Here is an 18,657-nt window from a genome sequence, read left to right as displayed (position 1 = left end):
AAAATTAATTTCACATGCAAGTTTGGAAACATAACCAAGAAGAACGATAGTCTAAATAAGAAATTGAAAATATTATAGGAAGAAATAGAGAAAGGAAACAATGGCATTGATATTCAAAGAGATAAAACTATTGTTAGAGAAGAGTGGAAGAAGGTGGTCATAAATGAAGAATTAATATAGAAACAAAAGTATAGGTTCATATAGCTAAACTTTCCAGATAAAAACATTTGGTTCTATAATCAGTCTATTGTCAAAAATAGGAAGACAAACTCAATCACCAACATGGTAAACGAAGATGATATTTTGGTTGAATCTAAAGAAGAAATATATAACATTTGTGCCTTCTTTTTTCTATCTTTTAATATTTATCAACTTATGGACAAAAGCTATACAATTTATTCTTAGAAGATTTAGGCTCTCCCATAGCTTTTCAGTAATGAAGATATAAAGTTAATGTTGGAGCCAATATTGTTGGAATAAGTTTAAAAATTTGTTTTCTCATTTCACCTCTTGAACAGTCCTAGCTTGGATGTATTACCCCTTCATCTAATAATTTTGGGATATATTTTGATATCATCATTTATTGGTAGCCAAGGATTTCATAAGACATGCTTCCTTATAAAAATAACTAATACATGTATTGTCCTAATCTATAAAAAAATTGATCCAAAAGATATCCAATATTATAGATCAATCAAACTCTACAATACTATTACAAAAACTTGTCTAAATCATTAGTCAATAGACATCAACCTCACTTAGAAAAGATGATAACTCCAAAGCATAAAGGATTTATGAAGGAAAAACCCTTCGTGTCAAATTCAACAAAATTATTTTGAAAGAATCCTTGTCTTCCTCTTTTGATCAAACTAACTGAATCCTCAACATAGAATAGGATTATTGAAAAATTCCTTTAAAAAAGGGTCATATGAAAAAGAAAGTTATTAAGTCATGCTAATAAATCCTCCTTATCAAGTCTTGCCTTTAGAGAATCGATGCCTAATACCCATCACTTTTGAAAACCCTTTCCATTCAAGATTAAAAAAATAAAACAAATCTAAACAAAATTACGGATGGAAACTAAAGAAAAATACGAGTGGTTGGTTGCAAGGAAAAATGAGGACAATTGTATAATAGCAATTAACTCTTGAGAGAATGAATATGATATTTAATATTCACAATAAAACATAATAATATATTTTTTATTCAACACTAAATAAAACAACACACTTGTCCGAGCAATTGCTTTGTTAATTAATTTCTCATATAAAAAGTATTCTACCATAGTCAAAAGCAATTGTTTTGCTAATTCCTTTCCATTTCTCAAAAGCACTTGTATTTTTGTGCATAACTAAAACCTATGGTATCTATGAAAGAGTCGAACAATGGAAATCCATTATGCAGGAAAGTCTTGTGACAATCACAAGCATTTTTATTCAAAGCAAAACTGACAAATTGAGGAAGCAGACATAATTGAGGCTCTGAGATTGTTCTAACACCCCACGAACTTGTAGGTAGTAAACATATGACCGTAATGCTTTCCTTTCCCATCCTTATCAATGGCATTAAAAGCATCAGTTTCTAAAACCAGTCCTCCATTTTTGCACTCGTCCACAATTCGTACGATCACATTTTGATCCGTCGAATCATTTGTCACCTGTAACAATTCAAATGATTAGGCAATAAGCATAATATATATAAGCTAACAAATTCTAAATATATATGATGCAGTTTACTTGGATGCAGGTGCCGCAGAGGGAAAGTTCCATGGGCTGGCCGGCTTGGTCACAATACGCAGTCCAAAGGTATTCACTGCGAAACTCTAATGTTTGATTAGAGTCAATTGTAGCGCAAAATAGGCCATCAAGGTCGTAATTACGACCAGCAGAATCATACGGAGTGGACGTGGTCAATGTCTCGCCATTAACACACAGTATGGAAGCCAAAAAGAAGCATAGAGCAATCCACATCACAACCTTGGAAGCCATGACTATATTCTCAACCCAACAATAATAATATGAACTGATTGTTGTGTTAAGGAAGGCGATATTGTTCTAAGAATGACTCCTAGCATTTATAGCGTTAGCATCAGGTTTATTTCCATTTTTTTATCACGGTGGCCGTGCAGCCCTTGGTTTATTTCTTCTATGGGGCCGGCTGCGAGACAAATAGGACCAAGGATTAATTTAAATTTTGATATATCCAACTCCGAGCGACGGTGAAGTTTAAAACGAATACTTGTTTTACATCAATGACTTGTAAGATGATTTCTCGTATTCTTCATGGAGACCGGCAATGGAATGGAATTATGATTGGAGTATTCTCTGTAAACAAATGTTTGTTCGGTAATATCTATTTCAACATTGTTTTAGTGTGGGAAACAATTTCTGTTGATGTAATCAACCATTATTTGTGTAAGACATGCAACGGAAGTTTAGAATTGGTAATCTTTAATAAAATTTAATAAAGCTTTTTTACATTATTAGTTAATTTTAAATTATTAAAAAACTTTTATTTAAACAAAATATTTATGATAAAAATTGTATACAATAAGTCAAGATGGATAAAATGCACTCTTTTAGGCATGTACGTTGGGATATGATAAGCTATTCTTTGAACACGCAATATTTGAAGGTCAAAGGTTATACGTTGGATGATTCAAAGTGTATTTAAAGGGTTTCAGAGCATCAAGGAAGCTAAATATTTAAATGGCTATGGGTTAGGCACTATGTTGGGTGCCATTCAAATGAAATCAATATTATATATGTCTCATGGCTGTCTATTTTCCTAGGAATGGGTTTTTGCAAGTCTTTTTCATGCTCTTCTTTTGGGTTAACACTATGGCTTTCCCTCCACTAGTTTTCTATAAATTTAATCATTGCGTAGTAGTTTTGTATGAGTTATATGCAAGTATCTAGGTGTTATAAGTTTGGTTGGAGAAGTGAAGTGAACTGTATTATTGTTGTCATCTCTCATTTGAAGAATAATAATATACTTGTCCTCTTTCTCTAGTTGAGTTTTTTCTCAAAATGCTTTCACCATATCAATTTATAGTGTCTTTTGGTTCCTAATTTTTTTAATTGTTGTTGAATGTTGTAATCACTTGATAATTCTCATTGTTTTACAATAAATAAAGAATAAGAGTAGTGATTCAAATAACTAGATGGTCGTTGATGCATCTAATTTATATAGATGATCACATCGCTTGTAATAGACTCCCACTAAATCCTCTATAGTAGTTTGGAAAAAAAAAATTTAAAAACTTCTTATAATGCAACATTGGAGATAAATAACACCAAGAAATATGGGGTTCATATGGTGTAGGTTGTGGATGAAGTGGACAAAGTGGTTGAAGAAAAAATATTATAAAGAAAATCAAGTACTAGAGCATCACCAACACAATAATCATCTAGGGAGGAAACTCAAGTATTACCTACTCTCCTAGTCCAATTTGCTTTTCTTTCACTTTCTCCTTCTACTCCTAAAAAGGTACCTATTCATCTTCATAAACAAGCCAACAAAATCAATCAATAAGCTAATGAGGAGAAAGTAAACATCAATTAAATGATGTAGAGCGGTGTAAAATTAGGCAGGAAGGGTGGATTCAAATCAGCAGGCAAGGAGGGAGTACCAGATTCTAATCTAGAGGCAAACATAGGGGAATCACATGCAGGAACAGGACAAAATGATCCAAATGGGGCCTCGAGAGATAAGCTTGATAGGCTAGAGGGACTTCTTGAGGATCCCAGAGGGATTGACGTAGCAGGCTTAGTGGAAACGAATACTTTAGGTCAAAATAATGGGGATCCATGTGCTCAGAATCCTAGGGACCCATGTGCACTTGCTAAGTTAGAAAAAAAGGAAGGGTAAACTGGGGTTGGAGTTCCATAAATCATGGGTCTCACTTTTTGGGGTGAAACCCATTAGAAAATCCTCTCGTTCTCCTATTTGCAATCTCTTAGATACTAAGCAAGGTAAGTTTTCCACTGTTGTGCCTAATTCTATTATTGACTATAACATTTCTCTTATGGGTTCCTCCTTAGCTAGAAAGTTCATGGGACCTAGACCCAATATTGAGGTTGCTAGAGCTTTTGTTAAAATAAAATGGTGTCTCATTGTTCAAGTGGAGGTTTTTGCATTACCAAAAGTGTTTTTTTCTTTTGGCTTCTCCTATGAGGAGGACATGTTGGCTACTCTCTATCGGGGACCCTGGGTTATTAGTAAGGATTATTTAGCTTTAAAAAAATGGTCCCTAAAGTTGGGTCTTTTATATTTCACCTTTGAAGTTTTCCCTATTTGGGTTCATCTTCCTAGGTTACCAACGGAATATCTAAATGAAGATGTGTTTAAGGGAATAGCTAGTTCTTTTGGGGAACTCCTTTCCATTGATCCCATGACTGCTACCAAGAAAAGGCTTGTGTATGCCAGAATATGTGTTGGAATCCTTCAATCTAAGGATATTCCCACCTTGATTTCTATTGTGTCAAAATTGGGAACACGGGAGTAGACTATAGAGTTTGAGACTCTACCTTTTTCTTTTTTTAACTACAAAAAATCAAGCCATTGGGATAAAAAATGTCCCTCTAGAATTCAGAAGAAAGTGGTAAAGCCAAATGAAGGGAACCAGAAAGTGTGGAGAGCCAAACCTAGGTAATGGAAGGGTATTCCAGATATGATGAATCCATCCTCGAATATAGATGAGCAAAGAAGTGATAAGGAGAAACACATTGTTAGTAATGTTTCAATAGAAGATACTCATAATGAGAAAGAGGAAGGCTAGGTGTCTGGGGAGTTGAAAGAAGATCACATTCCTAGATCGATAGGAGACTTGTATTTGGAATCTTCCACATGGATAATCAATAAGTTAGCATCTTTGAACAAGGATGAAGGCTCTGATGTGGTTGATCCTAGGGCAATGGAAAATGTGGATACTACTAATCCAAACTTTGGAGATGGAAAATCATCTAGAGTTGATGTTTCTCTTTCTCCTAAAGTGGTTCGTCCTACTTTTGGAGATCAGAGCATAAATGCATTAAATGGAGAATCTTCTATCTCTGTGTTTTGTTTTTAAGATTCCCTTATTTTTTAGGAGAATCTTAGTTCTTCTAAAAAATCAGGATCTGGAAAGCCAAAGCATTTTGGTAAAGAAAATAAAATCTAGGAGGAATCAGAAATCAAGGATGATCCACCTTTCACACGGGTGGAAAGGGAAAAGGGAAACAAAAAGTCAGCAACTTTTGGAGTCTCTACAAGAAATAGGATAAAGGATGACTATAGAAATACCAAGAGTTCTGAATGAAAGTCATCAAAATGGCACATGGAGCATGCTAGTCTTCAGAGTATTGTAGATGGGATTCAAAAAACTATCCCTAAACTATGCTTAAACAACACCCCTTTTAAACAATGAAGATTATGACTTGGAACATAAGAGGGCTCAATGGTCCACACTAGCAGAATATTTTGTCAAATTTTCTTAGAGATCATAAACCAAACATTATGGTTATTCAATAGACCAAGATGCCAAAAGATAAAGTTATAAAAATGAAATTTTTTCAGAACTATGGCGTACATTATAATAGCTTTGATGTTGTATCAAGAGGTTGTGTTATGTTTGGAATTACTTTTTTGTTTCAAGATCTTGCATTTGGGAAGATGCTAATCATATAGTTGTTAGATTCAAGCATATCAATAATGATTTCTCCTAGATTTTGTCCAATATCTATGCCCCTAATAATAAATCTAATAGGAGGAAATTCTAGAAGAGTCTAGCCATGTTTAGAGATCAATTTCTCAATGTTGATTGGTTAGTAATTGGTGATTTCAATACTCTTCAGGATAAGGAGAAGTTTGGTGGTTCTCATGTTCAATTTGATAGCAAGAAGAATCTTTTGAACTTTATCAACAATCAATTCCTTCATAATCTAGACCTAAGAGGAGCTTCCTTTTTATTATGATACAAAAAGAGGCATAAAAGTTGTTATTTACAAGAATTATTTTTCTAGGTGAGCACTATGCTTGGGCTGCTAATTTTATACTTTTTAGAAAGAAGAATAGAGAAATTAGGTTGTGTGCACTAAAAAATATTAATAAAGTATCTAAATTAGACAATTATCCTTTTAACCCTTTAATTAAGTATTATTAATTATTAATAGATAATAATTGTGGCCATTTTTATATGGATATTTAGTCCGCATTCAGGTGATGTTAAAGAAAGAAGAGAAATAAAAGACCACCTTCACTAATCAGTAGGATATGTTTCCATACAGGAGTATTCCCTTATGCTTGATTAATGATAGAGCTGTCTTTTTACGGTCATGAATGTTTTATTTAAAGGTTTTATATGAAATTGAATCATTATTTTTAGGCATGAATTAACTTTATCTTAAATAATTTAGAGGAGGGTGGCCTTTAATTTGATAAAGGTCCTGAAAAAGTGTAAAGAGTCTAGAATGTCATTGATTCCTAATAAATACATTTATGAAGTGATTAAGGCTAATTTTCTAGGTCTTGTTATCGATTAGCATAGAAAGGATTGAAGCAATCAAAAATATTTCTTACCAAGTAACTAAAAGGAATAGAAATCGTTTGTTTGGTAAGGTTAACCTTAACAAGATTTTATTTGTAGCTTTATAAATATTATTCATTGAATAAATGGTATTCTTAAAATGATAATAATATTTAATGGAATTTCTAGTTATCATATTTTGTGTAGCCCAATATAAACTAAAATATCTTATATATATTAAATAATTTCTAAACGTTCACACTTTTTTGACACAAAATAATGTAGGAGATGAGAGGTCCAAAGATCTAATGAGTTCTCCCTTAAATAATTTAAAAATAATAAAACATAACAGGAAGAAGTAATTTTATTCCTTGGTAATTGTTAAAGAGAATTTTAAGTTCTACATTTTGAGAATATATTTGTGATTGTTCTTGATGTTGTTTTTATTTCAATGATGATAAACAATGAGTTAGGGGAAGGAAGAGGCAAGTGCGTGATTACCCTATAAGAGTTTGATTTAGAAATATGTTTTATTAAACATGCTACCTGTCTTAGGGTCTTTCCCAAATTCTGATAGACATTGTTGAGAAATTTGGCTATCAATAGTATATAGTAAATTCAATTAGAAATGATAATACGAAAGAAAATATTTCCTACATCTACTTAGTTCAAACTAAATCCTCTAATGGATTAGAGGCTAGATAAATAAGAGCACTGAAAAACAAAATTAACTAGTATGCAATTTAATTTAATTTTTTTGTATAAAAATAATTTTCAAGGTGTATATCTAAGATGATTGAATAAGGATGATTTTTTTTTAGGAACTTGTAGAATTTTGTGACAAATTTTTAAAAGTACATGCCTTTTTTTATGCTACAGCTCATTAGATATTAAAATTATTTAATCATTTCCCACATATATTTTAAGGTGTATATCTAAGATGGTTGAATAAGGATGAATTGTTTTAGGCACTTGTAGAATTTTATGACAAATTTCAAAAAGTACATGGCTTTGTTTATGCTACAATTCATTAGATATAAAAATATTTAATCATTTCCCACATATATTTTGATGTTTACGCATCAACATGTAAAAAATTGTCATATTTTCTAAACCTTTGCATGTGGAAAAAGAAATCTTGTCGTTCCCTTGTAGCTTATTTATGATGTATATCTGCCTTCCCAATGTGACTTCAATTTAATTAAGATAATTGATCCTAATTCTTTTGCAATGCATAAATTTACTTTGATAGCTATAAACTACTACTAAATCGTAGTGTTATCATGCTTTTGATGATCATAAATTTTTCTTATGATTTACAATATATAAAATGTTATAAAGAAGGTTGAATATATATCTATAATATTATTTTTTATATGATTTGATCTTTACTAAAGTATATTACATGAAACCAATTCTCTTATTTATATTATAAATGATATGCGAGGTAGCTAGGAGCTATTTCAAGTTATATCTTTTAAAATGTAGTAGAAATATAATACCATTTTTATAACAATGAAAAAGATAAAATGGCATACATTAAGTTGTAATTTTGAGGTTCGATTTGTAACATAATTTTTAACAAAATTGGATATATATCATCAATGCTATGCGAGAATGATTGGACTAAAAAATAGTATCTCAATTTAATTACTTGTTTGTCAAAATAATTTAGAATGATATTGAGAATCTTGGATATGCCTACTATTAAAAAAATAACTATAATTTTTATTAAATGAATCACGAACATAATTATTTCCCATATAAAAAGCATTCAAAACATGAGTCAAAAGCAATTGTTCGCTGATTCCTTTCTATTTCTTTAAAGCACTTAGCATTTTAATGCAAAACTAAAATTTATGGTATCTGATAAATAGTCGAACATAGGAAATCCAACATGCACGAAGATCTTGTGACAGTCGCAAGCATTTTTATTCATAGAACAACTGGTGAACTGAGGGAGCAGACATAATTGAGGCTGTGAGATTGTTCTAACAGCCCACGAACTTGTAGGTAGTAAGCATATGGCCGTCATGCTTTCCTTTCCCATCCTTATCAATGGCATTAAAAGCATCAGTTTCTAAAACCAGTCCTCCATTTTGGCACTGGTCCACAATTCGTACGATCACATTTTTATCCGTCGAATCATTTGTCACCTGTAACAATTGAAATGATTAGGAAATAAGCATAATATATATAACATAACAAATTCTAAATATATATGATCCATTTTACTTGGATGCATGTGCCGCAGAGGGAAAGTTCCATGGGCTGGCCGGCTTGGTCATAATACGCAGTCCAAAGGTATTCGCTGCGAAACTCTAATGTCTGATTAGAGTCAATTGTAGCGCAAAATAGGCCACCAAGGTCGTAATTACGACCAGCAGAATCATACGGAGTGGACGTGGTCAATGTCTCGCCATTAACACAGAGTATTGAAGCCACAAAGAAGCATATAGCAATCCACCTCACAAGCTTGGAAGCCATGAATAACTGCTCAATACAACCAGAATAATATGAACTGATTGTTGTGTTAAGGCAGGCGATGTTGTCTTCAGAAGAATGAATCCAATAATTTATAGCGTTATCATTAGGGTTTATTCCCAATATTTTATCATGGTGGCCGTGCAGCCCTTAGCTTATTGATTCTTCGGACGATTCCCATTAGGATTTGTTAGTTTGTTCATTGAATTCGGCAACAAGGTTTCTCGGTTTCTTCGTTGAAATGGGCAACGTACTACATTAATGTTATATTAGCTATTTCAATTAAGGGTCGATATATCATTAAATGATGTGCATTATTCATTTACATTATTAATATGTGAAATCTTATTACAATATATAATTGTTTATTGGAATGGAAAACCACTGCTTTTAAAATGGGTTGAAACTTCGAAGGAAGACCCCTCCCTACTTCTAAATTGGGTTGAAACTTTGAAGAAAGACCCTTACCCCTTTAGGTACACACACTTATGAAATCCTCCCATTCTTAATTTATAAATTTTTTTAAAAAAGGGATTAACTACAAGTGGGTACTACCTTGGCTTGAAAAAGGAAAATTTTTAAAAGTGGAAAAAAAATTCTTTTGGAAACATATTCAAGTAGAAAGATAATTAAAATAAGAAATTAGAAAAAACATATGAATAAATGAATGAACGAAACAATGATGAGCATATTCAATGAAAGGAAACTACTATAAGAGAGAAGGAGAAGGTGGTGATTATAAAAGAAATATTAAAGAAGCATATATATAGGATTATCCAGCTTACCTTAGGAGATACGAATGCATGGTTTTGTCAATAATTCACTTTCAAACACAATAAGAGGAACTCAATCACTAGTATGGTTAATGAAGATTGTGTTTTGATTGAATCTAACAAACAAATATGTAACATTCCCACATGCTTTTTCTCATCTTTTAATCTTGTTGAACATGTGGATAACAATTATATGATTACATGTGAGATGCTTGATGTTATCCCCCAAAATTTGAATGATGAAGATAACAAGTTAATGGAAAGACATATTTACTTGGAAGAATTTTAAATTTTTTCTTTCTCCTTTCAACCTTCTAAGGGCCCTATCTTTGATGGGTTCCCCCTTTCCTCTAATAATTTTGAGATATAGTTAGATAGGATATTTTTTTGGTGATCATGGATTTCATAAATTCTTGCTCAATTATAATAAAAATTAACAATGCATTCATTGTCCTAATCTCAAAAAATATCCATCTGAAAGGTATTCACTATTATAGACCAATCAACCTACATAGCACTATTTGTAGGATCTTATCTAGAATTATTGGTTAATAGACTTCAACCTTACTTGGACAAGATGATAGCTCTAAATAAAAAAGGATTTATAAAGGGGAATAAAACCATTGATTCCTTCATCAAATCTCATCAAATTATCGAATCAATGGACAAATAAAAACAATAAAGTATTCTCCTAAAAATAGATATTTATAAGACCTACAACAGGGTAAGTTAAAGCTTGTTATTTGTTAAACTCAATAAATTTGGCTTCTAAGGTAAACTATTGAAACTAATTCAAAAATATGTTATCACTCTCAAATTATCCTTACTCATTAATGGCATTCACCAAGTGTTATTTGAAATTGGAAAGGGACCCAAGGAGGGGAATGCTTTATCTTATTTATTTATCCTATTTGATGAAGTACTATAAAAAAATATCTCGAACATGTTTCAAGCAAGGTATAAGACTTTCATCAATTCTTCAATTCTCATACCATAAAAAAATCATACATGAAACAATTTTGTTTGTGTTTCCTTCTCTTCTTACATCTACAGGGTGGAAGAATATTCCCAATAATCATGTTATAGTCTTTGACTTTCATATCAATTATTAAAAAGTAGACTCTTCTTTAGCATGAGAAAAGACTTCAAAAGAAAATGACTATTATATTGGGATTTTATATTGATTACTTGGCTACTATCTATCATGCTCTTCCTCTTTTGGTCAAAATGACTGAATCCTCAACTTGGAATGAGATTATTAAAAAAAATCATTTTGAAAAAATCTTTCTTGTTGGAAAGGTAAGTTGTTAGGTCATGCTAGTAAGTTACTCCTCCTCAATTATTACCTATATAGCCTCCCTACTTATTACATCTCACATTCCAAAACACTTTCCTTTAAGGCCAAAAATGATAGAATGAGTATAGTTTAAATTCTTTTGGATTAAAAATAGAAGAATAAAGAAGGTTGGCATTAAATGACTAAGAATAAGTTTTTCAAATTAAAAGAAAAAGAGGTCTAGGATTATAATATTTAAGTCTTGTTAATAAATCTCTCTCAATAAAAATTTCATGACTAATCAATCAATTTCAAAAGGATCTACTCTATAGAATCTCCTTATAAATCTAAGAGCCTCATTATCAAAGGTATTAAATGGAAGCTTGGGAGATGAGATACCATTAACATCTAGGAAGATGTGTGGTGAAGCGATGAGAAACTTTTAGGGGTTTTTGCATTCTCCAACTACATTATTATCTTTCCAACATATGTCAATATGGTGTCAAAAACAACTCTATTAAATTTTAAAATTAGAAGGCTTGGATAGATCTCAACACTATATTGTTATGTCAAATGGCCTCTATACTTCAATTGGAAAATTGAAAATAGAATTATAATCCATGCTTCACTTGAATGATGCAAAATAGGATGTTAGAATAAGGAATCTTCATCCTTCATAGAATTATATTTTTTTCTTTAAGATACTTCTAATGCATGATCTAGATCAATATTATTTTCAACTGGCTTAGGGCCTAGAGCCATTCACTTGCTCATGAGATCAACTTCTTTTGTTTGGCCACTTTGGACAAAAAAATATAAAATTAGGATAACATGAAGCATAGGGGTTTCTATTTCCCCAGCAAAATCTTACTTTGTAAACACAACTAAGAAATAATAACCCATATGCTCCTACATTTTTCCTTTTATGTTTTTATCTAGGTTATAATACTAAATCGTCTTAACATGGTTTATGCTACGGTTGTTGATTTAAGGGTGTACTTTTATGTTGGTATCCTCCATATAAAATTGCTTTGGTGAAGGATTGAAGGAATAACAATAATTCACTACCCCATGGGCCATGTTGAACTTATGGAATGAAAGAAATAACAATGTTTTCTAAGATATTAATTTTTCATAACAACTTCTCTTAGTAAAAATAAAATCTATCTCTAAGAATTTAACTATTGTTGGGATCACAATAAATAAATAAACTTGGAATTTAACTATGGAAGAGATCTTATGTCACTTTGGTTATCTACATGAATGCTTATCTTAGAACTAGTTGTTCCAAAGCCTAGTAAGATTGTTTGAATGGATGGAAAATGTTAGTAAAGGGTTGGATGAAGCTAAATTTCAATAATGATCCAAAAGCTAAGAGAGGGTATTTTGTGCAAGAAGAGAATTGGTAATGAATGATCACAATGAATTAGTGGAATGATTCATAAATTTTTTAGTAAATAAAAATAATAATGAAGATGAAGGGTACATGACCCAAATGCAAGGGTACATGACCCAAATGCATTCAAGTATCTAATTTAAAACAATGTCAAAAATCTCCATGTAGAGGGTTATTTTAAATTTTTCATGAACCTCATTAAAAAATATATTAGCATTCCATAGAACTCATAAATCTCATAGCAAAAAACTAGGAAAGATAAGGAAGTTTGAACAATTTAAAATAGCACACACTTGCAGTGAGGTCAAACCCATAAACAGTTCTACAAAAAGTGATATTATGGTTTCTAGAAGGATCACTTGGTCTGTCTTTGTATAGCTAGCTTCTACTATTCAAAATGAGATTCAAAATAATAAAAAATGATGAAATGTGAAAGAAAATATAGTTTGTGATTTATCATAGCCTTTGAAATGACAGATAGGCTAGATTGACATAAAAGTATAGGGAGTACTTATAAATATATAATATTCACTATATTGGATACTATCAATTCTTCATTTCACACATGATTTTGAATTGAAAGATTAAAAATTATTAATTTTTCAAGCTTGGAAACGTTCATTAGCCTCTAGGGACACCTATTCCTGTAATGATAGTTTTCCTTTGAAAGATCATAGATGCCAATATAAATTTAAAAATAATATATTCATGTTGCTCCTTTTTTTGGTAAATGCACCTATTAAAAGCTAAATGAGAAAAGAAAATAAATTGATGGTGGTGAGAATCTTACAGTTGAGTCTTCCACCTATTAAAAGCTAAATGAGAAAAGTATTTTGAGGATTTAAAAATATGATGGGGTTTACAATTACTTTATAGCCATAAAAGGTCATGATTTAATCCTATCAAAGAAGTTCATTAACTCCTTGAATTTGAGACAAGTTAAAGTTAGTGCGGTTGGCTTAACCATGACTAAGTTATTCATTATTGAGGCCCTACTACTATTAGTCTTCATTGGTACAAGGTTAAAAGAAGTCAAATATCCCATAAATTTTAAAAGTTCATAGAGGATTCCCTAAGAGAGGGTGATAAATTAGTTGACTTTAAAAATGATTCCAAGAGGGAAGGGCTTGCCAAGCCTTGGGAAAATATAAATTGACACATAATTAAATATTTTAGCACAAAAGGTTGTTTTGTCATAATTCATGCTTACCATTTTTATCTTCTAGAGTATTTAAGGTTAAAAATGATTTTGAATAATTTAAGTGGGGAAAGGCCCCAACCCATTACACATCACTATCAAAAATCATCTAATCACCAAAAAATTCCAGGGCTTTGAGATCAAGGCCACCAAAAAACATAGAGTTAAACTAGAGATGCAAAGTATGATAGAAAAAATAATAGTTAAATAAAAGAAGAATAAAAGACCACTAAGAATAACGATAATAAAATAAAATAATAGAGGGTTTTAAGATAAATATCCTCAACTATCTAGCATATAATTCAACTCCTCTCAAGGCAATAAGTTGTTATTCTTCTTTTCCTTTGCAAATCTATCACATGTGTCTACTATGAGTTAAGTTATTATAGGATGCATTATGTGACTTGGTTTGGTCATGATACTTTTGAAATAAGTAATACTTGTATGAAAACTAATTTTAAATGTAATGTTCATTGTTTTCCTCCCCTGGGATATTATGTCAAATGTGCCTTTGACTCACACAAGGAAAGTGTACAAATACCACCTCCTACTAACACCCCCATACTGACAAACTGGCCATGTATAACACTCTCTCTTAAATGTGCTAGTTTATCACATTTCCCTCCATGTACATAACCGTACAATGCAAACACCTACTACCTATTACAACTAGAAAAGAGGAAAAGATCATCACACTATTCCTTCACCAAAGGGGTCCTGCCTATCAATCTAGAAAATCTTACCAAGAGCCTCCAAAATATCATGAGGACATATCATCTTAAAAATCTCCCTGGTTTCAACTCCCAAATTCACCAAAAAATCTTTCTCTTTATTGGCTTCTTTCAGGGTGTGAACTAGGCTATAATTCCCAATACTCTCCAAAGGACAATTTATTTTGGGAAGTTATCTACTTAGCTTCCAATTGAGGAACTTTTGATTAGAAAATCCATTAAAGACAATCTATGAATCTCCTTCAATGATCACTTTTGAAAGACCTTTGTCCACAAATAGTTCCAATCCAACTTCCAATGCTCTTATTTTGGTTTCTATGATGAAGTCACTATTCTTAATATGGAACTCACCATTGTGAAATAACTCATTTATGTTATGAGTTTCTCAGAGTCATCTTTGTCTCCTTTTCAATTAACCACTGTAAATTGAAAAATTTCAATCAGATATGACAAGCAATAAGAGTTTACAAATTTTGCTGACAGAGAATAAAAAGGGAATTTTGGATATTAGTGGAGAAATAAGGGTGTATATATTTAATTTTTTTAAGAACTATCTTGGATATCATGTGTATTTTTGACATTAGACATATGAGAAGATGGTTGACAGACCTGGATATAACCCCGAGTGAACAATTAAAATATATACCGCCTTCGTGTAGTTAGTGGAAGTCCTTTTGTCCTAAGGAATAAAGGACCCATCCTCATTCCTTAGGACAACCCCAAATCCTGCCTTACCCGGATTACCTTTACTAGCACCATCAAATTTGAGTTTGGTCCATCCCTTTTCGGGAACCTTCCATTTGACCTTCTGCCTATCCAACATCTTGACATTAAGCTGAAATTGACCTGTCTCTTTGAATGACCATTTAGACTTCATCACCTTGTCCCAAGTCATGAGTCTTCTCACATGTTTTTCCTTGAAATTGCGACTTACTACTTCCTGTATGGCTCCTTTAATCTTGAGGATTAATTTGTCATTGGATAGGTTGATCTCCTTAAAGATTCTTTTGTTCCTTTGTTTCCACATGTGCCAAACTAACAAAGTTGGTCCTACTAGCCAAATATCCCTCCACTTGGAGTTAAAGGAATTAGGCCATGAAGAGAGAAATTCCTTCATCTCTGCATTCCTGACAATTTTCAACTCCACCATATCAAACAACCATTCCCAACAATAACTCACCACTGGACAAGTGTACAAAAGATGGTTAGTAGATTCCTCATCTCGCATACACATGACACACCAACTCGGTCTTGCTATACCAATTATTTTTAGCCTATTTCCCATGAACACTCTGTCGTGTAAAGAAATCCACAAATATGCACCTGCTTTAGGTAAAATTCTCTTGTGCCAACATAATTTATATGGCCAACCTAGACTTCTTGACCTGCTCCTTTGCACTTCATATCCCCATTTAACCTTATATTCTCTTGATTTAGAGGCACACCATGAAAGTCTATCCTTTGCCAATGTGATGAACATCAGTCTTTGCTTCAATAAGGATTCCAATTTGGAACAAAGCTCCTTCTTACCTATATCTATTCTCATTCATACTATAATGTTTCCCTCCTAACCAGGACCATCGATGTACTTGAGTACTTTCTCCCCACAACTCTCCTGAACTTGTGTTACCCAACCATGATCTTCAAAATCATCTATTAAGGGTCGCTCTCCTCCCCATGAATCATACCCAAAATTGGCTTTCTGTGCATTCCCAATTTGCTAAGATAAATGATTAGTAATGAGGTTCCTACATTCCCATAGGAAATTCTAGATAGTTGAACATCTCTCTACATTGGCCACAGTAAAAATTATGTTTGTCTCCTCTGAGTCCAAGTATTTGCATTTCATAATTATGTACCAAAGCTTCTTTGAGTTTTTGTATATTTTCCAAGACAATTTTGCACCCAGGGCCACATTTTGGAGACCCATCTTCCTAAGCCCAACTCCACCTTCTTCCTTTAAAAGAGATGATGTGTCCCAATTAATTATAGGGATTTTCCTATCCTCCTTCACTCCTTCCCACAAAAATCTCTTTAATAGACTGCCTAGCTTGTTGTTGGCACTACTCGACATCCTAAAGCAAGCCATACTGTATATTGGCATGGCCGATAGAATGGACCTAATCATCTGAATCCTACCCACTTGGGATCGCCATCGATTCTTCCACAAGACTTTTATAGCTTTGCACTTGTTAATCACTTCTTCCCAGATCTAAGTTTGCCTCGCTCCCACATTGATGGGAATTTTCAGATATTTAAGAGGAAAAGAACAAATCTGATATTTCAACTTATCTTCGATTTCTCTTTATTCATAAATTGAACAGAGGCACTCGAAAATTCATCTAACATGGCTTTAATGACCTCTACCACTTCCATAGAAGAAACCTCGAAAAGGAGTGCACCATCTGCAAATTGGGAGTGAGTGATAGGATCAATTTGACGATGAACTCTAATGCCCCTTCAGAACCCCATCCTACTGCATTTTTTGATGTTTTTACTTAGAACCTAAACCATCAACACAAAAATAAAAGGACACAGTGGATCTCCTTGTCTCAAACCATTAGTAGCCTCGAAAAATCCACAAACCGAACTATTCACCAAAAGAGAAAAACTTACCATGGAGATGCAAAACTTTACACAATCGGACCACTTATTGGCAAATCCAAATTTACTAAGAACATGGATCAGAAAATTCCAAATTACCCTATCATAATCTTTTGAAACATCTAACTTAATGGCCATGCCTTTCACTTTATCCTTGAACATAGAATGAAGGACTTCTGACACCAGAAATATGCTATCCATAATATCTTTACCTGCCGTGAAGCCATTTTGATTTTCTGATATCAACTTCGGAAGAATCTTCTTCAATCTGCTAGACATAGCCTTAGCAATAATATTGTATAAGGAATTGCAGAGAGATATAGGCAGAAAGTCCAACATAGATTCACAGCACTATTTCTTGGGGATAAGAGCTATCATCATATGATTGATGGCCTTAATAAACTTCCTTCTCTTCTTGAACTCCAACACCATCCAGATGTTAGATCGCATGAAATCCCAACAAGCCTGAAACACTTCTGTCATTATACCATCTGGGTCAGGAGATTTATGAGGATGGATAGAAAAGGTGGCCTCTTTCACCTCTTCAATGGAAAACGGGGTCAACAACATATTGTTGTCTTCGCCCGACACTAAATTTGTAATGGAATCCTCCACCAAAGGGAAGTTGATAGAATCTAGAGAAGCATCTTTTCCCAGAACATCTACAAAATGCTCAATTGTCGCTTGTTCAATATCCTCTGAGGACACACACCATCTATCACCATCATTCTTAATAATGGAGATCTTATTAAACAATCTCTTCACCTTGACTGAGGCATGAAAAAAAATTGCATTTGCATCACCTTCAGCAATCCACAACTCCCTGGATTTGTCCTTCCAGTATAGATCCTCCCTCTTTAAACCTTCTAGGTATTTCTCTTTCAAACTCTTTTCCAATTCGTATTTGTGATTGGTCATACCAACTGCCATCACTCTGGAGTTAAGCACCTCCAATTCCTCCTCTAATCTCAATTTTTCAGAGAAGATGTTTTTGAAGGATTCTTTGTTCCAAATTTTGATCTTGTGTTTCAAAAATTGCATTCTCATGACAAAGCAATAACTTGGGGAGCCTGAAAATATATATGCTTCTGATCACCACTCTCTCATCTTATCTAAGAAACTAAGGTCCCTCCACCACATACTAAGAAACTTGAAGTATCTTCTCTGCTTAATCTTTTCTTGATCTATTTTCAATAACAATGGAAAATGATTGTGAAAAGATCAAACTGGCCCAAAATCCAAAAGTCACCAGCAAAAAATCTATCCAATCTTTCTGAGATGTTTGAGAAATTAAGCCTTCTATTTGTCCAAGTAAACCTGTCATTCTTAAGAATAATGTCCACCACCTTAATGGTCTCAATAAAGTCCCTGAAGTCGTCCATAACTTTAGAATATTTCTTCAGCCCTCCAACTTTATCTTCCATCTCCAACAATGCATTAAAGTCTTCAGCTAAAATAAAATTATTATTTGAAAAAGTTCCTACTAGAGCAAAAACCTCTCTCTAAATCTAAAGCTTCTCTTCCATTTTAGTAGGACCGTAAACATTAATAAGAAGAAATTCAAATTGGTCTTTGATTCTTTTGACACTACAAGCCATCTAGTGAAAATTGGAGGTGACAGGTTGCACATCGACAAAGACTGGATTCCACAATACACCTAGACCCCCAGCAAATCCTCTAGAGGTCTGAA

The 18,657-nt window shown here is 32.8% G+C and overlaps 3 protein-coding genes across 3 annotated transcripts; all 3 read right to left on the bottom strand.

Moving 5' to 3' along the window:
- Positions 1-1,492: 1,492 nt before the first annotated feature.
- On the bottom strand, positions 1,493-1,988 carry LOC131030267 (pathogenesis-related protein PR-4-like). The gene is made up of 2 exons (XM_057960997.2): positions 1,737-1,988; positions 1,493-1,657 (listed from the first exon to the last, which is right to left on the bottom strand). The coding sequence occupies exons 1-2, from the start codon at positions 1,986-1,988 to the stop codon at positions 1,493-1,495; spliced, it is 417 nt and encodes a 138-aa protein (XP_057816980.1).
- Positions 1,989-8,496: 6,508 nt separating this feature from the next.
- LOC131048750 (pathogenesis-related protein PR-4-like) lies at positions 8,497-17,246 on the bottom strand. The gene is made up of 3 exons (XM_057982812.2): positions 17,067-17,246; positions 8,741-8,998; positions 8,497-8,661 (listed from the first exon to the last, which is right to left on the bottom strand). Exons 1-3 carry the CDS (start codon positions 17,244-17,246, stop codon positions 8,497-8,499), a joined length of 603 nt encoding a protein of 200 aa, XP_057838795.2.
- Positions 17,247-17,318: 72 nt separating this feature from the next.
- On the bottom strand, positions 17,319-17,897 carry LOC131872353 (uncharacterized). The gene has a single exon (XM_059216061.1). It carries the CDS (start codon positions 17,895-17,897, stop codon positions 17,319-17,321), a length of 579 nt encoding a protein of 192 aa, XP_059072044.1.
- Between the last annotated feature and the right edge of the window lie 760 nt (positions 17,898-18,657).

Source organism: Cryptomeria japonica, unplaced genomic scaffold (genome assembly GCF_030272615.1).
Source record: "Cryptomeria japonica unplaced genomic scaffold, Sugi_1.0 HiC_scaffold_572, whole genome shotgun sequence".
Classification (NCBI taxonomy): Eukaryota; Viridiplantae; Streptophyta; class Pinopsida; order Cupressales; family Cupressaceae; genus Cryptomeria; species Cryptomeria japonica.
This window is presented reverse-complemented; position numbering and strand designations above follow the sequence as displayed.